Below are 23871 nucleotides of genomic sequence, written 5' to 3' on the forward strand. Positions count from 1 at the left end.
TCCATTTCAAAGTTGACTGGAGCACAAGCAGCAATGGTTTTCTGTCTGGAGAGAACACATTTGGTTTTAGTGTTTATTGTATGGGGGCAAACCTTGACCAGTGAGTAGGTAGAAAAAGACTATGTTTTTGCCCCTGTAAATAATTCTATAAGTGCATTTTTGGCAGTGATGCAGTAAAATATCAAATATGGGTAACCAAGCAAGTTCTGTATGACCCAAAAGCACCTGGCAAATAAAACCACCTTTCAGATGTGCCGGATTGGTTGTGGTTCATGGGTTTCCAGAAACCTGACCTCTAAGTAATCCATTCCAGTGTTTGTTTTACTGTACAGCATCTGCGCCCACTATAATATTTCAAGGCTTTTACTAAATGTTGCTATTCACTTGATTTTTCAGGTTAATGCATCACGACAAGAAGCAAAATTAATGGAGGAGAGTGACCAACTGATTGAAATTATTCAACAGAGAAGACAAATAATTGGAACAAAAATAAAAGAAGGAAAGGTAAAGACATACTTTATTTTTGTTTTCTTTTTCCTCCAACCTATATACTTTTCTTGTACAGCTGAGAGCTGTTATGCTTTTAAGTGTTATGCATCATTGAGCATGACTTCCGTCATCACTTGAACAATATTGATTGCTCTAAAAAAAATTCAACACGCTATTTTGGACTTTAAACATAGCCATATAGAAGATTGTGAATACACTGAAAATAGCTTTCTATTTAAGAAAAAAATGTAGCAGTTGGAAAAATCTGACACTGATTTTCCAGAGGGAGGAGCACAGCTGCGTGGTTTGCAAGGTTGTGTTACTAAACACAATTGCAGAGAATATGATGGCAAAACTTGTTTTAGCAGTGCAAAAGAGAACACCTTTTTTTAAAAAATATTTGAATCCCTGGACAACAAAAAAATAATGCGGTATGATTAAGGCTGCAGTAAGTCTCCTTTAAAATTTAAACTCTTTTACAAAATTGATGTATCTATATTAAAAAACACAAGGACATATGATGTCCTTTTGAAGTTCATGAATAGTGTAACTAATTCACAAACAGTGTACATCAGTCATAGCCTTATACATTATTTATGTATGAAAGCACTGCCTATCAGACACTGGATACCAGTTACAGTATATACAGTATGTATCATGCACCCCTTCAAGTGCGTAAATGTGGAGTATGTTTTGTTGAGGCCATGGTGCACCTAGTCAAAAATGTGAGGTACCAGGGCTCGTGATTCGGCCCGGGGGCCTTAAGTTTGATAAATGCGCCATAGGGGGTTCTGTAGTAGTTACCACTATGCTAGTTGACATAATGAGTAGAAAACCGCAAACATTTGAGGGGCACATAACTTGCCAGGCAGGGCTAAAAAATGGTTAGACCTAATGATTAGTTGCTACACATACCCAATGCTTAATGGGTTATGTCATTGGTATAAAAATACAATTGTAAATTGGAAACCATTAGTATTATAACATCCGCAAACACCCAAGCATAAGGAGTTTCCTGAGATGTTAGCAATAATATCATGTCTTGAGGGCTGCAAGTCCATCTTTATGCTCCTTTAGCCCCCTACCACACAAGTTAGCTAGCAAACTTTAATCTGCAATGTGCCGTACATCTGATTGCACCTAGTAACATCTTATAATAACACAAGTGGCTTAATTTACAAAGTGCAGGGCAGGGTGCATAGCGTGAAAAATGGGCATAAACCACCATATATTTTGCACTTTTGCACCCCTAACTTACCCCAGCCTAATTATGCATTTCTCTGCATTTACTTTTTTTTATGGGGTATAGCTCACACTCATCTGTGTGTAGCTTTGTTAGGATTTAACAGCAGCAAGGGATTGGGTTCACTGCACATGTATATGCTGTGTAAGGAGAGTCTGAACCATTAACTGCCATACAACCAACTAATTATATGTGAAATGCATCTATGTATAAACAGAGCTGAACCTCCAACATGTTAATTTTTCTGTGGGGTCACAGGAGCGCACATTGTTCCATAAACATTTTCCTTCTATATATGTAAATCAGAGTACTTTGAACAGTTCTTATTTTTATTTGATTTTTAGTTAGCTCCATTAGAGGAAACAAAAGTGCTGTGGTAACACGTGTTTGCTGTTGCCTTTTGGAATGAAGTGTTACACTGTAACTAGCAAAAGTAACCTAGCTTGTCAGAGCTAGGTAGTGCATGTCTGAGAAATTCTTAGTCACCGTCAAATGCGGTTTTAATGGTTCACTAGTCGTCCTGCATCTCTAATTAACTTCAAATGCAAAGCCCTTTCGGCTAAAGCTTGCACAGTGTATTTGAAGATCATGATTTTAGAAAGGCAAAGTTCTGGAAATGTATTTTCCTTTGCTTTAAACAAGTAACGTTCTTCTGGAGACAAAGCTGAATACCTAAGTTGCTCTTTCAGTTTTTCTTATAATAGCAAAATTGTAGTGGAAAGTAGGCTTCCTGAGATATATGCGTGGCAGGGTGCTTCCAAATGTACAGCTCTTTGCCCTCCCAGAATGTTTTTCGCTTCTCTGTATACATAAAAATGGGTCACTTTTCAGAGGGCAACTTGCACTTTGAATCACATGGGCACATATACACTATGGATGAGTTACTGAGCCCGACTAACCAGTGATTTTACTTCAGGCTTTCTCCTAGCCTTTGGGAAATCGGTTATTCCTTGCTAGGCAGCATGGGGTTTTGCTTGTTTAAAGGAAAAGGAAAGGCTACCAAAGAGTTAATCTCAAGCTGCAGGCATACTTTCAGTTGTCTCAGTAGTGCCCTTAGGTCTCCCCATATTTCACCTGTTCAGATGATCAGAAGCCAAACGGGAAGAAAAAACACTGAGCTGTGTAAAGAAAGTTCCCATAATGCCTCACTCCTGCACAGACATGCAGACCAAGGGAACATGCTCAGTTAGTTAGACTATGAGTCAGCTTCCTGCTGATTGGCTTAGATCCACATTCCTAAGGGGGGGGTGAGTTCTTAGCATTCTTGAGGGAGGGGGGAGCAGGAGAGAACATAGAGCAGAAAGATGTGTGTCTCTGGCACAGGAATTACAGACACAACTAATCCTTCTGTGAGTGCTTATAGCTGTATTTACATAGACCTTTCTGATAAAGCTTACTTAGTTTTTACCTTTCCTTCCCCATTAATGGCTGAACTTGCTCATTGTGTCATTCGTTCTTGGTTGTATGTGGTTTTTATCGATCACGCTTGGCCATCCTCCCACATCATAATAAAGTCACCACTTCAGTTTGGGATTGTTTATTTGGGGTTCTCTATACTTATGGGATTAAAGTGGTTGTTTACATTTGAGTTAACTTAGTATGACGTAGAGAGTAATTTTTTTCAAACAGTTTGCAGATGGTCTTCATTTTGTATTATTAGAGTTTTTTAATTATTTCACTTTATATTCAGCAACTGCAGTTATTTGGTTGCTAGGTTTAAAATTACCTTAGCAACAAGGAAATGTTTTAATGATAGACTGATATATTTATAGGAGATGGGCTGAACAGAAAAATAAGTTATAAAAAGTAGCAATAAAATTGTAGCCTCACAGAGCAATAGATGTTTGGCTGCTGGGGCCAGTAAACCCCATTTAAAAGTTGGAAAGAATCATAAGAAGAAAGCAAGTCATTTAACATCTATAAAATAAATAATTAAGACCAAATAATTAAAACTGGCTTAAAACTGGTCATCCATTCTAAAAAATACTTCAAGTTAACTTAAAAGAATACTTTTATGGGAATATGTCTATGAAGATTTTCATTCATCCAGGTCATGGTATATCTAGTATAAATAAATTTGAAGCAACTGGACTTGTTTAGTAATCATTGAAGACGTGTCGAAGTCCCCCGCCTCTGTTAAGGGATGGTTTCTCCACTTTGACATGAATGGCCTCTTTTACACCTCTTTCAAACCAGCGGTCTTGCTTTGTCTCACCAATGTAAAGGTCTGGAGTGGCGAGGAGTGCACAGACCTTTACATTGGTGAGACAAAGCAACTGCTCTCTAAGCGAATGGCTCAGCATAGGAGGGCGAACACTACAGGCCAGGACTCTGCTGTCTTTCTACACCTAAAAGACAAGGGACACTCCTTTGAAAATAGCAATGTCCAAACTTTGGACAAAGAAGACCGCTGGTTTGAAAGAGGTGTAAAAGAGGCCATTCATGTCAAAGTGGAGAAACCATCCCTTAACAGAGGCGGGGGACTTCGACACCATCTGTCTGCTACATACAATGCTGTTCTAACATCAGTACCCCGGCAGTTTCAGAACTCTTCACACATCCATTCATGCAACTCTAACAAGTAACACCTGTTTGAAGAGTTGCATGATACTTTGGTAATCCTTTCAAAGTAACTCCACAGCATTCACACCTCTGTGAGTTTCAGATGTCACCTTTCTGAAGAGTTACATAGTGCCATTGTGATTGGATTAGTGGAAGAGTATATATGCTGAGGACTTCCCATACCAGTCAGTTGAACTGAAGAAGCTGCTCGGATGAGTAGTGAAACGTCTTCAATGATTACTAAACAAGTCCAGTTGCTTCAAATTTATTTATACTAGATATACTTTTATGGGAAAAAATATTTTTTTTTCAAAACACATCAGGTATAAGAGCTTCTCCAGCAGAATCCTGTATTGAAATCTGTTTTTGAAAAACACAAACAGATTTTTTTATATTTAATTTTTATTCAATTTTAATTTCACTTTGTGCTAGCCATATTCTTCATTTCCAAGGGTGTCATAGCCATGTGACCTGTGCTCTGATAAACTTCAGTCACTGCTAAGCTGCAAGTTGGAGTGATATCACCCCTTCCCTTTCCCCCCAGCAGCAGATCAGCAGAACAATGGGAAGGGAGCAAGATAGCAGTAGATATCAGAATAGCACTCAGCAGTAAGAAATCCAAGACTGGCTTTGGACTCCTCCAGTTACACGGGAGAAGGAGAAACAATGGGTTACCTGAAAGCAGTTCTAATGTGTAGCGCTGGCCTCTTCTGAAAGCTCAGACTCAGACACAATGCACTGAGATGGCTTCACACCAGTATTACAACTAAAAAAAAAAAAATTTGTTTGTTTAAGAAAAAAATTGTAGAGTAGAATAGTAGAGTGAAGTATTTACTATCAAACAGTGTAATTTAGAAATTGAAATTATACGATAAAAATCATGACAGTATCCGTTTAAAGATGAACCACCCTTTTAACCCAGTAGCTTAGGCTCACCATTAGGGTTACCACCTCTGCTGGCATTTGTAGCCAGGCAGGGGGCGGAAAATTACATTACAGGGGCGGGGAAGAGGTGGGCCATGACATCACTGGGATGGTGAAGAGGCGGGCCATGACATCACTGGGATGGTGAAGAGGCGGGCCATGACGCCCCTGGGTGGGGTTATGACACGGTAATCAGTTTTTCTTTTAACCTTATAATATAAACTGCCTTGATTATACATGGCTCAGGAATGCTAAAACCACACTATCCATTTTCAAGAAACTCATGTCAAACTTTGTACATACTACCAGCAATTTGCCAAAAACCTTGACACATAAATAAGTCTAGGCTGAGGTAAGACGCTGCCTTGAACACAGAACAACTATAATTTGCATCAACAACTGCATTTTGCCTTCCCAGGAAAAGCTTCAGTGTTACTAGCATATTAGGCCGCCCTTATTTTAATAGGGATTTGGTTATGAAAACAGCATTTTCATCTATCATGTTAGATCTGCATGCCAGGAAATGACGAGAATTGTGGGGAACACAAGCCAGCTGTGCTTATTTTGGCTGTCATTATCATTTTTTAAGACTGTAAAAATTGAGAAATGTACCACAATAGTGTTTTCTGCTTAGTGCATATAAGGTATTTACTATTTTTATGCTGATTTTGACATTCTTATAAAATGGTTCTAAAATCTAAAGAATTTTTAACTTTTTTAAGGTTCACTTATCCTAAATAGCAATGTAAACATCACAGCATAATAAATGATACGTTCGTATGAAACTCTGAACATGGCCATGATATATGGCATTAGGGTCCTACTTTTGGAAAGCCAGGTTGTGTCATTCACACTGGGCTTAAATCTCCCACTCTGTACATTGAAAATGCTGCTGAATTCAAGTCATGTTTTGCAAACACAATTGAATAATTAAGTGAGCAATTAACCAGAACTAAGCTAAAAAATACCTATTACTGGGTTAAATATAACATTCCATTAGGGTATATTTAATGATTGAATAGTTTTTTGTTTTTTTTTCGTTTCTTTCTACTGCATTTTTTTAAAGGATCACAACATTATTTTGGTTCTAGAAGGTTGTTTTACTTTGTTTTATTTGTCTTTAGCTACTTTGAAGGCCCTAATTACCATTTAGCCAGTAGTGTTAACCTTGCTTCACTCCATTTCCCGGGCTGACCACAGATTTCCTTGTGACCTTCTAATGTGGAACAGAACTAGAAGCCTAAAGAAGTGTGATCTAATAGATATTGGTACAGTTGACCTAACCTATACACTCCATATTTAAAGGAAAAGGAAAGGCTAGTAAAGAGTTAATCTCAAGCTGCAGGCATACCTTCAGTTGTCTCATTAGTGCTCTTAAGCCTCTCCATATTTCACTGTTCAGAAGATCAGAAGCCAAACAGGAAGAAAAAACGCTGAGCTGTGTAAAGAAAGTTCCCATAATGCCTCACTCCTACACTGACATCCAGACCAAGTGAGCATGCTCAGTTAGTAAGACTATGAGTCAGCTTCCTGCTGATTGGCTCAGATCCACATTCCTAAGGGGGGGGAGTGAGTTCTTAGCATTCTTGAGGGAGGGGGAGCAGGAAAGAGCAAGAGAGAGAGAGAGCTGTGTGTCTGTGGCACAGGAATTACAGGTACAAGAAATCTTTTTTCAGAAACGTCAGTGCAGCGTTTCTTTGAGTGCTTATGGCTGTATTTACATAGACCCTCTCATAAAACTTACATAGTTTTTACCTTTCTTTCTCCTTTAAGGAATAAATGTCCCTTTCAAAAAGGTTTGGAATTATAGCTTAAACTCTGTTAAATAAGGGATTTACTATAAAAATGCATGCAATGATATGGATATCAATTCATTCTCTAACTAGCTTGGTATACAGGTTACAGGGAACATAACACCATAAATTAAAAACATTTTATTTACAGTTTATGCTGAAACACCTCTTTTCATTAGTAGAATTGGCTATTTAAGCCATTCGCGCTGCCATTAATCCACCCTTGCTTACAGTACCTTTCCAAACACTTTTGGCACAAGGAAAGCAGTGGGGCCTTGCTTGGCATGTAAAGGGGAAGGCTGTTGTGGTGAGCGAGGGGAGAGTAGAAATATGGCAGGTTTAGGCTACTCTTGTATGCCAGTATCTTTTGGCTCGGCTCTGGTCACACAAATTTGGTTGCATTGCACACTTCCCAGCATATTCAGCAGTGCTCTATATGCCCTTACGTTCACTATTATGTAATTACCACTAATGCACATTTTCTCACCTCTACCTATCTGCTCCTCTCCTAGGTCGTGAGGTTAAGGAAACTGGCCCAGCAGGTTGCCAACTGTAAGCAGTGCATCGAGCGCTCCACATCCCTGATCTCACAGGCAGAACAGTCTCTAAAGGAAAACGATCACGCTCGCTTCCTTCAGTCAGCCAAGAATATCACAGAAAGGTAAACAGCTTGCAGGGCAGCCTGCTATTGTCTTAAAAGGCAGAAGTACTAATTGCCCATAATCTATGTAGTGTGCAATGTTAATGTCTTTAACTAGTGTATTTGAGTACAGAACATGTGGATGCCTTTGTCTCTGCCCACCAGCCTACACAGAAGCCTTAATTCAAGTATAATCATCATTTTAAGGGTTCTGATGATGTGCAGATGATGTACAAGTCTGAGTCAAAAACTAGCACTTTTGTTATCAAATTAAACCATAACAATAAAACATTTAGGGAGTGTGATAGAAACCTAGTTGTTCTTGTTTTAAAGGGGACATAGCATTTAAAGGAATACTTTCATGGGAAAACGTGTTTTTTTTCTCCAGCAGAATCCTGCATTGAAATCTGTTTTTTTAAGAATGCAAACATTTTTTTTTATATTTCATTTGTGAATTTCACATGGGGCTAGCCATATTCTTTATTTTCCAAGGTGCCGTAGCCATATGACCTGTGCTCTGATAAACTTCTGTCACACTTTACTGCTGATCTGCAAGTTGGAGTAATATCACCCCCCTCCCTTCCCCCCCCAGCAGCCGATCAGTGGAACAGTGGGAAGGTAGCAAGATAGCAGCTTCCAGTAAATATCAGAATAAAGGCCCCCATACACGGGCGCCGATAGAAGCCGCCGATATTGGCAGCTAATCGGCCCGTGTATGGGAAGAAACGAGCTGCCTGGCCGACCGATATCTGGCCTGAAATTGGGCAGATATCGATCGGCCAGGTTAGAAAATCCAGTCGGATCGGGGACCGCATCGGCTCGTTGATGCGGTCCAAAATGAAGCTATACAATATAACTGTACAAGATAATTTCCCTTTGAAGGTATAACATTCCTCCTACATTTTTTTACCCTTCTTCCTTTTGTTTTATGTAATCTTGCCCAGCTTGCCCTAGATTGTGTAAATGTGTTTCTAGATACTGCCTTGCCATAAAAATCCTGTGATCTTGTCTCTGCCCAAAAACTCTCCCTGTCACTCAAAGGCTTAGCATTCTCAAGTTTACTCCTAAGGGCCGTGACGGACGGGTAGATTAGTCGCCGTGCGGGCGACTAATCTCTCCGAAATGCCATCCCACCGGCTAGAATGTAAATTGCTGGTGGGATGGCATACGCGGCGCCGAAATTGCCGAAGTTTCCTCTCAAGGCAACTTCGCCGATTTCGGCAAATCGCTGCGCCGCATATGCCATCCCACCGGTGATTTACATTCTAGCCGGTGGGATGGCATTTTGGGGAGATTAGTCGCCCGCACGGCGACTAATCTACCCGTCTTTCACAGCCCTTAGGGTGAAGACAGCTACTAGAAAACATTTACATTTCTACTTTTAGCTTATTTGCTGGTACTATCATTAGTAGTTTATAGGGTTTGTTTATATGGGATAGTAAAACTTTGCACCAGTGTTGACTCTGGGATCCCTTATCCGGAAACCCGATATCCAGAAAACTCCGAATTACGGAAAGCCTGTCTCCCATAAACTCCATTATAAGCAAATAATTTAGATTTTTAAAACTGATTTCCTTTTTCTCTGTAAAAATTAAACAGTGCTTTGTATTTGATCCCAACTAAAATATAAGGAATCCTTACAGCTATGATACATTTACCCAGCGCTTTATAGAGATTATACATCATTTACATCAGTTCCTGCCCTATGAAAGCTTACAATCACTTAGATTGTAAGCTCTACGGGGCAAGGACCTCCTTCCTACTTTGTCTCATACCACATGGCACATATATATATGTATACATATATGTATTTATTGTGTTTATTTATTATATCACTTGTCCTCCCTGTGTGTAATTTTGTATTCTGTAAGACTGTACAGCGCTGCGTACCCTTGTGGCGCTTTATAAATAAAGTCATACATACATACATACAATCTGAGGTCCATAACACATTCACACACAGCAGAGTTTTGATCTGGAGGCAGTTAATGTGAAGTGTGGGAGGAAACATATTGTTTGCAGTTAATGCCCAAGCTAGAACTAAACTCACCACTACCGTGCTGAAGTGCTACCCACTAATATGTCTGCATACAAACTTTTCAGTGTGCATGAGTTTGTTGTGTGTGCACTGGTTTTGCACATACAGGAGCACATAGTGCACACTGATTTGCACCTTGTTACCCTGGAACGCCCCTACCACACACACAGCTTGTGCTCTGTGTGTGCATAGTTAATCAGCTTTCTTTTATCTGACAATAGTAATGCTGTCTCAACATCTTTTCTGGTCAATTACATTTGTTTATCCATTCAACAGTAATAAAATATGAAGAAATGAAAAGAAAAATAAACCAAAATAAGCATCTGCAAGGGAACTCTAAAGTATTTATATACTTAAAGGGGTAGATCATCTTTTCAAATAGTACGCCACAAATAATGATTTTTTTACAATTATATTCTCTTTTTATTTTTACCATTTTTCTAAAATATATGTTTAAAAAATAAATTTCCCCCATTCTGATGTTTTCCAGTAGCACTTATTATATTAAGATACTGACACAAAAAAAACTACTTTTCATAGGTTGTGTTGACGGTTTTTCGTTGACAGGTTTGGTTTTGTAAGTAATTGTTACTTGAAGTTCCTAAACCTGACTGTTTTGCCAACCTGACTGTCCCTTCATAGCCTGTCAGTTATAGCTTCTAATGCTAACAGACAAATATGGCCGCCCCCTCATAGAGGAACACAGGGGATCAGACAGGTAATGTAAATGCATCAGGCAAATATTGCTTTCTGGTGTCAGTATCTCTTAATGATAAAATAATGTAAATGTACCGGACAAATATTTTTTTTATAAGAAAGACAGAGATAGCCCTTAAAGGAGAAGCCACATTAGTGCAAGCTAGAACACTATATTTATTCTGCAGAAAGCTTTACCATACCCGAGTAAACAACCCTAGAAACTTCTTCTGTTCGTTTAAAATAGCAGCTGCCATTATAGTGTGGTCTCAGCAGCTTCCTGCAGCTCTAGCCCTTGGTAGCTCATATCACACATTCTGATGGGAGAGGGAGGGAGTTCTTATGCATTCTTGTGGGAGAGGGAGCAGGAGAGAGCTGCACAGCTTTTCTGTGAGTGCTTATAGCTGTATTTACATAAGCCTTTCTGATAAAGATTACTTTGTTTTTACCTTTCCTTCTCCTTTAATACAACTGGCTACATTGCAAGCAATTTAATATGGTTCAGTCTCTTCAATGGAGTATGATCATTTAAAATATGTTTTGTGAATTAATATATATAGCTCAGAATGTTGGCAGTATGTTTAGTCCCCGTTATAGGGCTAAAACTCATGTACAACCACCTCTCAAACTTTAACCACCAAAAAAAATACCTTAAGGACATGATCAACCAGCTTTCAAGTCTTAGTGACAAAATTGGATGTTATTCACATGATTATCACACAGTCTAGAAAACTACTATATTAGTGGTAATACAGGCAGAGTTTTTAGTATTTGTGAATAACCTTCCACCTTACATTAAAAACACAAAGCAGAAGCTAATGTTGTCTTAGGTAGCAGTTGTTTCTGCGCTTCCCCCCCCCCCCACTTTGTTAAATAAGATGTAAAAAGTTTGTGTATAATTTTTCAGAAACATTCCCAGAACTTAGAAAGTTGGCATATGTGTCTCTGTCCTTGGCAGCTGGAGCACTCTTACACCATGAGAAAGATATCAGAAGGGGGAAAAAATAATCCTTTTTTAAACAATGGAAAATGTACGTTCAACAGCAATTAACAGGATTGCTAGTTAATTTATTAAAGACATGCTCCTTATTTAAAGTCATGGTTAAAGGTTAGCCCAGATCAGCTTGCAGATAAATGGGAACGATTGCCAAAGCATCTATTTTAGGTTTGTTTAATTTATAAGGGGAAAAACATGACAGGATACTCTTGCAATAATTTTCATAAAAGGTTCCACGAAGGGAAGTCTTTTGCAAGGGGCACCATGTAGAAATGTCAAAGGGAGCGAGTAAAAGTACTCAGGCTAATGGAATGTCATCTATTTCCTCCAAGACTCATAGACAAGGATTTGCAAAGCTGAGGGTGGGGTGGTACATTTTTCTCATTCCACCTCATTGTTAGTTCTTTGGTTGTCCAGAGAAGGCACTTCTTAATATTCTGAAAAGGCTTGTCTCTTTGGCACTTTTCTGATTATAGGATAATCTCATACTGGGATGTTTTAAGTGGTGACATCATCAAGTGGAAAAAGTGAGAGGTTTTTGACGGAGGTCTACTTGTGACCACTATTTTATGGCACAACAGTTCCCATAATTTATATGGGAACTGGTGACATGAGGAGCAGGTGTTTTGACCCCTGCTATTTTCTACAGTATGACAACAGTGTTTAAAATTGCCAGTACGGCATTAGCCAGTATGACAGTAGATGTTGGCTATGAAATACAATTCTTGAGATTATTGAAAACATGCTGAGGCAATAAAATGTTAGTGATTTAATATACGCTCAGCAAGAGAAAAAACACAGTCATCTACTTTCCACTGAATGCACACAGATACAATGCACTTGTTATTCCTGCTGGCTGTAAAAAACATGGCTAGGAATTTGCCCATGCACAGGGAAAGACCCTAGTATGGATATAAAGAAATGGTGATATTAAGATAAACAAACTCGGCTGGCAGAAAAAGCTATATAAGTATATTTTATTTATTGAATGTTGAATGTATTGTTGACCCAGATGCATACAACAGTAGTATTTGGTCATCCCCATGTATGGTGGACTTCATATTATCTGTTGGACCCGAGGACAGATCAGTTGGATACCATGAAGGTCACCCAGTGTATAGCCATTTTTATAGGGGATAGGATAGAGGCTAAGGGGCAGATTTATCAAAATATGAGTTTAGAGCTTAAAACATAAAAAATGTATCTTTTTAAAATCGTATTTATAAAATTGTGAAAAAAAAAAAAATCCCAATGAATAGAACATGGGAGAGATTTTATGTATTAAGCTATAAACTCACATTTTGATAACCTGTTTTTTTTTTTTTGTTTTTTTTTAATATTCTATATATAACATTACTAAATGCTTTATATATATATATATATATATATATATATATATATATATATATATATATTTCCATTTCTGTGTTTTTAGGATGCTCAAACCATTTAAAGTTTTGTATACTTCATTACCAAGCTGGGACAGCATATGAGGAAAAACATTCAAGGACACTGTAATTATAGTTTCTTTGATGGCATCCAAAAAGGAAAAACAGTTTCCTCTCACTGTCTGTAGCAATATGCTGTACCAAACACAGATGGTTTAAACAGTTCTTTGGTTAGAGCACCATGATCCAATTTAACTCTCCCTGTTCACAAGTGTGATTTGTGGCAAATATTTAAATATATCATTTTTCATGTGCTTTCAAGCCTTTTCTGTCAATAGAAGATACTGCTGTTTCTCGGAGGCATACAACTTTTGCTGCTGACATTTAAACAGAATGGAGGCAAATAATGCTTTCTGAAAGTGAAGAATATTAGAAATATAACATTGTTTCTAATTACTTAACTATCAATTTAATTGTGTAGATAAGAAAAAAAAAGAAAATGGTATTATGTTTTGCAAACATGTTAAGCTCAGAGGTATTTGGTAAACAATAAATCAGATTAGTTAACAGCTCATCAAGCAAACCTTTCAGAACAGGAAACAACAGTAGCAGTTTACAATGCAAGCGATGTGCTCTGTTATAGTAGCCATTGATGCATCTGTTGTTGTCTTACTCTTACATACATGTTGTTAGTATGATCTGCAATGAAGCTACAGTAAGTGCAGAATTACCTGGATATGTTTGTTTCCCTTTAGAGTCTCAATGGCAACAGCATCTTCTCAAGTGCTTATTCCAGAAATCAACCTGAATGACACATTTGACACATTTGCATTGGATTTTTCAAGAGAGAAGAAGCTGTTAGAATGTCTTGATTATCTGACAGGTAAGCCTGTGTTAAACTCTTAAGCATGATTTAATCATTAAAAGGAAAATGAAGCTATACAGGCATGAGTAGATAGGAGTAGTGTTGCATTGCTGAGAAGATGTTGGGCCTGTATGATTTCAGAAATCTCAAGCAGCATTGGATATTTTGTTTGAGCACCAGTGAGTCAGAGTGACTAATCCCTCTCTGTTATCCAAGGTTAATGCTTATTTTTATATAGCTAAGAGGTATGGCAAAATCATTATGGAAACAGTGATGTCTATCCAAAAATGAGTACCAGGAAAGCAACCGTGTTATTAGCACACAAACATATAAAGCAGTGCAGCTTTTACTTTAACTTTAACATAAAAAATGCAGTTTGATTGGTTTCAAAAACCAATTTGGAATCTTGTAAACATTTTGGAGCCCAAAGCTAAACCCTGCGAATACAGCACTGCCTGCATTTGGCAGGGTTGTATTCATGGGAGGGGGAGGCATGTAGTTGTGCCCCCCTTCTGCTCCTACCTGTGTTCTAACTTATCAGGAGAGCAATTTAGGGAGCAGAAGACCCCAATAGGCTGCAATGGGGCCGTGTCAGAGCTGGCCTGCACTCTGAGACTGTGTTGTACACCTTGTGTTTGATACTAATAAGTAACAGTTTTATCTGATGTTTACATGTACCATCATTCAAAGCTTCAATAAAAGAAATATTGTAAAAAAACAGAAACAGTTTTGTGCAGTATTCAAATACTGTCTGCCTCCACAGCTCCCAATCCCCCTGTAATCAGAGAGGAACTCTGCACTGCATCCTACGACACCATTACTGTGCATTGGACATCTGAGGATGAGTTTAGCGTGGTTTCCTATGAGCTGCAGTATACCATCTTCACTGGACAAGCTAACGTTGTTAGTAAGTACTAAACGGATCTAAAAATGCTGATCAGCGAGTGTATTTGAGCATTTTTTTGTCAGATGTCAGCAACCTTGATGTTAAATGTATATGGAAATGTACTCAAAACCCCAGCTCCACTAGTATATGTGTGTGTACATTTGTGTATTATGTGTGTGTGCTGTAAGTATGCTAATCATATAATCTGTGACACTAAAGGCAATAACACAGGGAAATTTGTTACCCGCAGTAAAAATGCACAACTGTGGGTGACAAACCTCCCAAAAATGCTATTAGCCTTCGCTAGTATTTGGATCGCTGCAAGTAATATAATGAAAAAAAAGGGGGAATATATATATTCCCCTTTAAGACATTTTCATTGCTACATAACTATCTTCAATAGATAGATTAATAAAAAATATCTTTAGTTAAACCATATGGCTATATAGTTTTAGCTTACTGCCCTCTATTAAAACTAATCTCTCTGCTAAGTCCTAATCACTTGCTACATGTCACATGGAGTTGTGCTTCTGTCTGCATATATAAGGAACTAATAAGCATGTTGGTGATGTACAGTGCACTGGGCCTTTCAACGTGAATGTTGAAAAAGTCTTTGAATAGCATGCCAAAAGCTAATTCCTTAATGACAACTGAATGATACCCTGTGAGGAGTCCCCTTCATGCACAAAGTATGTGTTAATCAGATTTACTTGCTGGCATGTGTTAATTGCTTTACTTCAGATCACACAGTCAAAAGCTGTCACCCTCTGCTCCAAACTTTAACTACTGCTGTTCCTGTTAACCTAAATGAAGATTAGAAAGGATGAGAAGATCTTGTATGGTCTGAGCACAGAATTTAACAAAATTCAAAATATATTCTTACATTTGATACCCCATTAATTTATTAGTCAACTTAATTTGGCCATGTTCCACATTTACAGTTTGCATGGATTCCTAATTCTCCCTTTCTAGGCAGTATTACAGTCTGTAGCCCAGTCTGCTGGCAGATGTTCCTGATTAACATGGTGTCTTCCCACACCCTAAAAAATATGCTACTAATGTCATTTCTCTATGCATAGTTTATAGAGAGCTGCACATAGAAATACACTTTGTTAAAGGGTGTGGTTACCCACATAGATTTCTGCAAAACTTTGCTCACCCCATCAATGTATTTAGGTATGGTGCCTAGGCAAGGCTGCAAGTGATATCACATCCTGTTACACATGACATGACTTCCACTATATCACACATGATATCCCTCACCCCCCAGCTCTACTTCTATTAGATTTGCAAAGCAAGTCTTCGACAGCAGCTGGGGATAGTTTTTATTTTTCTTTTAAAAAATGTATCTATGATACAGACACCCCAGGGTCACCCCCCCCAAATCTGCCGCTTTATGCATGGGCCCTTGGGTGCCTATATAGAAAGAAGAATAACTCTGCTGGATTAGATGTATAGTATCATTTCTAGGGTGAGGTCACGTGAAGCGTAGATCCATTTCTCTCAGCTCTTGTCTTTTTACGTCAGGCTGAGAGAAGCAGATCCACTTTCCTTCACTGCCCATGTGCCTGCACTGAAAACTACAGAATCCACTATAGTGCAGCCACACATGGCGGAGTATAGGTCCACCCAAAAATGCCTCCATTCGAGTTTTTCAGGCGGACCTACGCCCCACTCTGTCGTGTGTGGCTGCACTGAAGTGGATTCTGTAGTTATCAGTGCACTCTGGCAGCGTAGGAAAGCAGACCCGCTTCTGTCAGCCTGACGGTGGATCTATGCTTCATGTGTCCTCGCCCTTAACAAGCTATGAAAATTCTAGTATCTTATCCATGCTACATAGAGTATAATTTATGGCCCCAGCTGAGTGGCAACACAGCCAGTGATGTCATGCCATATGCCCCTGGACTGCTTGACCATGCATTTGTATAATGGGAATATAACTCAGTGGAAAAAAAGTTTTTCCAATAGACAAACCTTCAGGAAAATCCAAAATGAAGGTATAGTGGCACATTAAAGTAGATTTCTTTAAATAAAAATAATTTGAATGTTGAACGTTTATGTAAAAATAGAGAAACATGTACAAAGGCTAATACTCTGTCAGGAAACTGTGATGCCTTTATTGAGTTGTAAGCTACTTCCTACTTTATGCTTTTGTTCCATGACTTAACAATAACAAATGCACTTGCTTTCCTGAGTTTATTCTGTTGTTCAACAAAAGAATTCTTTTAGTTTGTTTATGAGAATTTTATTTCAAAGAATTTTGTAAACAATAGGGCTGTAGAGGTTTTGTGCATCCCTTTGCTGTTATATTCAAAGTCCTTGATACTTGCTTTTAAACTTCCACTGTGGTTTAGTAAGAGAGTAGAAAATAAATCTACATGGCCATTGCTCATTGCTCTTGATTATTTAGCGAGGTGCAAGCTCTTTAGATTGTTATGTAATGAAGTTTGAATAAAGTTTCATGAAAGGGTGTAAGTTACACTTTTCATTTAATGACTTGATTTCACGCAGCTCTGTACAATATTAAGAGACATATGTATTATATTCCTGTTAAAGTATGTCTTCTTGTTTCTACAGAGGTTTATCTAACATTAATATTCTGCCTTGGCAATAGAGCTACTGTTAAATTTGTGAATATCCAACTCTAATCTCTTTCCAAACCTCTACAAACTGTCTTAATGTGGCCATACAAGACTTGGAAGGAACAATTTGGCTGGTTTTCAGTATACTGCCTAGACTATTCTACCCAGTTATCAGTTATCTGAGCATATAGAGCACATTAGAGAATCAGTTTTGACAGATGATGTTGCAGTGTTATTGGATTACTTTCTGTCTGTTCAAACTAAACATTTTATCTCCTAATGCCCATTCTTTGCATGTAAATAGACCACTGGCAAATGGGAGAAATGAGAGGAGCTCAGTTTGATCAGACTGACCAAAATAGTGCTGTTCAGTCTTTTGTATGGATAGGCATTTTAAAGAATGTTCAATTTAGTTTAGATAGTAAGTAGCTAAATATCTTCACCCATATTAATGAAGCTGGTGTGCCTAAGCTGTTGCAGAACTATAGTTTCCTACATCCTCTAACCGTTTTATTTTTATTCAAAGGGCTACCCCTGTTTAGCCTCCTGCAGGCTAGCAGTCCACACGTGGCTACTACATAGCCAGTCACATCTCTTTATTTTGCATCCCAAATCATCAATTTTCATTCTTGTGTGGCTCCCCAACTTTTTGCATCTGAGTGTGGCTCACGTGTAAAAAAGGTTGGGGATCCCAGTTTTAAACTGTGAGTGTACTGAATCTTTTTGTGTACTTGGCAATGCTGGGATTTTCAGGGTAGCAAGGGGTGCTTGTTGCAGTAACTTCCTTAGGAGTAATTAGTATAGTAGCATGGTTCTCCTAATTAAGAAAGTGAATAGTCTTCCCAAGAAGTTCATTTTGTTTTCTTCTATAGCATTATTTCAGAATTCCACTGAGAAAAGCATACTTACAGCTGTTTTTCTCTTGCTTGGGTGTATCAAGAAAGGCTAAATCTTGGTTCTTGCCAATGACTGAAGAAAGCCAGCTGGAATGGGGGAAGAACATTATCTTTTGTTTTTTCCTTTTAATCATTTCATTTCCCAGTTATCAAAATAATCACTTTTGATCAACTGAGACCTTCAGATATCATTTTTGTAAAACACATTTGAACTCAAACACTTCATCATTGTCTTAAACCATTAATATAAGCATATAAATGGTCCTTTAAAAATAACTTTGTTCCAAAGTCTCTGATAATTACAGTGATTAAATTGATTTTGTTTGTAAAAACAGCATGTGTTTTTAATACTAAAATTGAAAAAATAGTCTATTCCTTCTTAAATTATGTAAACATTTTTCTCTTCATTTCCCCATATGTGAGTTATTTCAAATGGCACTGCCAGTAAAATATAAAAGATATATTTTAGAAAGTACACAGTATTTGCTCACAGTATGTGCAGGTTGGAGAAGAATTCTAAAGTAATACAGCTCAAGTTTATATAAGGTAATACATAAAAAAGCTATATTATTTACAAGAATCTTTAATAAAACTATTTTGTACACTTTGTCTAATTCTGCTTTTACATCATATATTTTCCTGTGAACCCCAATAAATTTACCCAAATTATGAAACAGTCCTGCACATACCATGACTACTGTAGATTTGGCAACTGCAGACCAAGTTAGCATCTTATTGGCCTGTGTATAGGATTAATATGATATCTCAAGGGCAATTTTGACAAGTCCAGTATTGCTTCAGATACACACCTTACTGAGATCTGATAAACTGGCCCAAGGCCGAATGATTGGATAATCTTCAGCAGGCTCACGTTCTTTCTATGAGTGAGGCACAAGGTAAGCTGGTGCCAACTCCTTAGAGACCATTTTAAACATTTTTTTTAAATGTTTTTGTTTTTTCTCTGTAATAATAAATCGTTCCTAACTAAGCCACATGAACCCATATTGGTGGCAAAACCACAACAATACCATTGCACTTATTCAATGTTAAATGATTTTTAGCAGACTTAAGGTATGGTGATCCAAATAAGGTCAAAACACCTTATCCAGACAACCACAGGTCCCAAGCATACTGGATAATATATGCTATACCTGTACTACAGAAGGAATTATTATATATGTACATTTGGTGTGGTTTTCCCCCCAAAAAAGTATGAAATACAGAATCTTTTTTGTAGTTCTAAACTAAGACTGTATAAGACTATGTAAGGTTTCCCAATCTTCATGTGCTTGCCAAGATTTACCAAGGAAAATAATCTCAGACATAAGGCAAGGACAGAACTTTTTGTTTTGTAAGAGAAAGGAAGCATGTACTTATTGTTGTGTGCTCTTTCTTAGCTTACTGTAACTATTCCAAGACATACCGTAAGTACAAATACAAACCTTTTTTTATGAAAGTGTGCCTTCAATGGAACTTTTCATAGTTCTTCTTGTATTTTCCTTTTTGCCACTATCTGTTCTCATATTTGCCTTATCACCATCAGATTAAGCCATAGATACGTAGTTGTTCATTTTTATTCTAGATGGATATAGGGCAGCATTACATTGCAAGCAAAGTAGAAGCAAAGCAATGCATTGCAAAAGGAATATTAAACCATATTGTATGTTCCAAAAGTACAAAAATAAAGGGGACTGTGATATTTCAAAAATGCATACAGAATAATATAACTGTAGGTGAATTGTTTGTATAGCCATGGCTTGAGCTTTTGATACAGCAGCAAACGAATTTTCAGTATTCTGCACATGAAATATTAAATCGGTAAAAATGCTACAGCTTTAAGTCCAGATACCACCACCAACTTTTATAATAGCAGTTTTAGCTTCTTAATATTTCCCCAAAGATTTGAACTGCGGTCATTTGCAGTTTTAGATCATTACTGATTTCTGTATTTTGAAAATAACCCAAAAAGTTCCGTTTACAAAGTGCTGATTAGATGTACAAGTAAAATATCATTACTGCCGCTGAAAATCGTTTTATAATGTATTGACATTAGTCAGTCCTAATGAACTGTTATTTATGGCAACGCCACCGAGACATTTGTTCTGACAGTTGAACCATTTATATTAATTGATAGCATTTTATTTCTGCAACATATTTTTACATTAGAAATATCTCCTCACTGTGGTTTGAACCACTATAAAGAAATAAAAACATTGCCCAGCGTTCTTTTATATGAATAATTTTATGGTTTATTTTTCCAAGTCCTTTTTTTACAGGTCTGTCATTAAATAGTGCAAAACTAACAATATATTGTGCCATAGAAACACATAGACCTTCCAAAACATAGAACTTCCAAAACATTTCTCTATAAGGAAAATCGGATCTCCATGATTACATTTACAGATTTAACTCCAACTCTTTTAACCAAATTAGCATTGATATTGCTTCTCAGCAGCAGAATTATAAAATGTTAGATTTTATATGTAGAGATTATGCTTTTTTGCTGGTTTTATAAAAGCTACTGTATTATATATGACTGGCTTAGCTAATAAATGACCACTAAAGCTCAAAAATGAAAATTTTAATTATTATGTGTGTCCTTAGTTGAAACGTCCTTTTTTACTTATAAGTTTGTTGCTGTTCACATGCTGTAATTTAGGACCATGAACATGAAATCTACTGATTTTCCTTAGTTTAAATACCTTAGGGTTGAATCACTAAAGTGCAATAAAACGAGCGCTATTTATAGCATGCGTTAAAAATTTTATTGCGTCTTATTTTTCGCGTCTTAACGCACGATTCACTAAAAGTATACTTGCGTTAATTTAGACGCAATGCTGTTTGCATTATTTAAGTCACAAAGAATATTTTCGTGTGGTATTTGACACAACGCGCACTAATTAACGCAGCGCGCACAAACTATCGCCGCTTGCAAAAAAACGCACACCATTTTAGCCATACACGCCATTACTTTCGGAAAACTACTGTTCTGAAAATGACCATTTCCCTGCAAACTGGAGGCTGCATCACTCTAGGGCCAACACAGACTTGAATAAATCACACTGCAAAGTCCTTATTGTGTTGCCAAAAGCTCATGAACTGTTCTTTTCTATAATTACCGCCTGCCCCAAGTAGGTGTTAATTTTCATAATTATAAAACAGTACCTTGTACGTTTTCCCAACTAAGATATAATAAATTATTATTGGAGGCAAAACATTCCTATTGGGTTTCTTCAATATTTAAATGATTTTTAGCAGATTTAAGTCATTGAGATGCAAATTACGGAAAGATCCCTTATGTGGAAAACCCCAGGTCTTGAGCATTCTGGATAACAGGTCTCATACCTCTAGTAAGGAGAAATCCTACAATAACCATAGGTGTGACTTTGCATCTGGACAGGCATTGTTGAAGCTTTTTTCTCTGCAGTATTCATCTGTGGTTCATTGCTTTTACATGTTCCATTACTGCATAATTTTGGTCTTCACCATTCTTGACATGGCATTCCTTTCCCTGGATTTGGGCATTCAGTGATTAGATTCAGGATAGTGTTACAGAGGGTAGCACACAGTACAAAATGTAACATCCTAACCTAAAAGTATTGCTTGAGGGGATACACAACAGGTTGTCCTACTGTACAAAGCCCTAGTCAATTCTGCGTAACTGTTATACCTCAAACTAAATTCATGCTTGTAACATGTAGGGAATTGATGTTTCCCCCTCACATTATCTAATAAGCTTGTCTTATGTGCGGGGTAACTACCTGCCGTTGCAAGCTGCCATACTTGAGCGTCTCCTGCCAGTCTGCAAGTTACCAGACTGGTGAGGGAGGGAGGATGCCTGAATCATATGCCACAGCAAAATATTTCTGACCACGCCGATTTTTGTGACCACACCCCCTAATTTGACAGGTTATTAAAAGTTTGAACACATTTCTGGGGGTTTTGTGGTCTTGTTTTATGTGTTATTACAGTTTTGCTAATGAAGGTGAAATTTCCCTTTAAGCTGCAAGTCTCTGTTACCCCAAGAGACCTATTTAGCTATTTACAATTGTAAATAAGTGCAGGTGTATTTTGTTGAGTTTTCTGGGCTCTCTGCCAAAAGCTACTTTTGTAGTTGAGTTGAGAAACATTGTATCTTTTTTAGCGTTCAGTGCAGGAGATCAAAGGGAAATGAGGGACTTTTCAGTAAGAATCCAGGACTTTGGCTGAGCTGTTAAAATTGGGAGTGTCGTGCAAAAATCGGGAAAGTTGGGAGGAATGCCTAAATGCCTCCCCCAGCACACCCCTCTTGGATAGAGCACATTTTACCCTCAAGGGGCACTTCTTTCTTTATTGTGTGTATATATATATATATATATATATATATATATAACTTGTTTGCATGTGTGTGTGTGTATATATATACAGGGAGGAACATAAGTATTTGATCACCCTGCGATTTTGCAAGTTCTCCCATTTAGAAATCACGGAGGGGTCTGAAATTCACATTGTAGGTGCATTCCCACTGTGAGAGACAGCATTAAAAAAAAATTCAGGAAATCACATTGTATGATTTTTAAAGAATGTATTTGTATTGCACTGCTGCACATAAGTATTTGAATACCTGAGAAAATCAGTGTTAATATTTGGCACAGAAGCCTTTGTTTGCAAGTTCAGAGGTCAGACGTTTCCTGTAGTTCTTTACCAGTTTTGCACACACTGCAACAAGGATTTTGGCCCATTTATCCAGACAGATCTCCTCTAGATCTGTCAAGTTTCGGGGCTGTTGCTGAGCAACACGGAGTTTCAGCTCCCTCCAAAGATTTTCTATTGGATTTAGGTCTGGAAACTGGCTATGCCACTCCAGAACTTTGATATGCCTCTTACGGAGCCACTCCTTGGTTATCCTGGCTGTGTGCTTCGGGTCATTGTCATGTTGGAAGACCCAGCCACGACCCATCTTCAATGCTCTGACTGAGGGAAGGAAGTTATTGCTCAAAATCTCACAATATATGGCCCCATTCATCCTCTCCTTAATACAGTGCAGTTGTCCTGTCCCCTTTGCAGAAAAGCACGCCCAAAGCATGATGTTACCACCCCCATGCTTCACAGTAGGGACGGTGTTCTTGGGATGCAACTCATCCTTATTTTTCCTCCAAACAAGGCCACATGACTTTCTCCCATGCCTCCTCTGGATCATCCAGATGGTCATTGGCAAACTTCAGATGGGCCTGGACATGTGATGAGCAGGGGAACCTTCTGTGCAATGCATGATTTGAAACCATGACGGCGTAGTGTTCTACCGACAGTGACCTTTAAAACTGTGGTCCCAGCTCTCTTCATGTCATTGACCAGCTCCCCCTTTGTAGTTCGGGGCTGATTCCTCACTTTTCTTATCATCAGTGATACCCCACGAGGTGAGATCTTGCATGGAGCCCCAGTCCTAGGGAGACTGACAGTCGTCTTTAGCCTCTTCCATTTTCTAACAATTGCTCCGACAGTTGATCTATTTTCACCAAGCTGCTTGGCAATTGCCCCGTAGCCCTTTCCAGCCTTGTGGAAGTCCACAATTTTGTCTCTGGTGTCTTTTGACAGCTCTTTGGTCTTGCCCATGGTTGTAGTTGGAGTCTGACTGACTGTGGGGTGAACAGGTGTCTTTAAAGAGCTCAGACAGGTGCTACTAATTTAGATTAATGAGTGGAGTAGAGGTGGACTTTTTAAAGGCAGAATAACAGGTCTTTGAGAGCCAGAATTCTTACTGAATGCCAGGTGTTCAAATCCTTATGTGCAGCAGTGCAATACAAATACATTCTTTAAAAATCATACAATGTGATTTCTTGAATTTTTTTTTAAATGCTGTCTTTCACAGTGGGAATGCACCTACAATGTGAAT

The 23871-nt window shown here is 38.0% G+C and overlaps 1 protein-coding gene across 5 annotated transcripts in view; it reads left to right on the plus strand.

Annotated features, from left to right (window-relative positions):
- Window positions 1–23871, plus strand: part of mid1 (midline 1) — a 197961-nt gene that overhangs the window by 147880 nt on the left and 26210 nt on the right. For all 5 annotated transcript variants that reach the window (NM_001006875.1, XM_012956769.3, XM_012956768.3 and 2 more), the window contains 4 exons: window positions 397–504; window positions 7524–7672; window positions 13526–13653; window positions 14399–14542. In NM_001006875.1, coding sequence (NP_001006876.1) covers window positions 397–504; window positions 7524–7672; window positions 13526–13653; window positions 14399–14542 — 529 coding nt within the window. The remainder of the gene's footprint in view (window positions 1–396; window positions 505–7523; window positions 7673–13525; window positions 13654–14398; window positions 14543–23871) is intronic.

The sequence above is a fragment of the Xenopus tropicalis genome, chromosome 2, assembly GCF_000004195.4.
Source record: "Xenopus tropicalis strain Nigerian chromosome 2, UCB_Xtro_10.0, whole genome shotgun sequence".
NCBI classification, from domain to species: Eukaryota; Metazoa; Chordata; class Amphibia; order Anura; family Pipidae; genus Xenopus; species Xenopus tropicalis.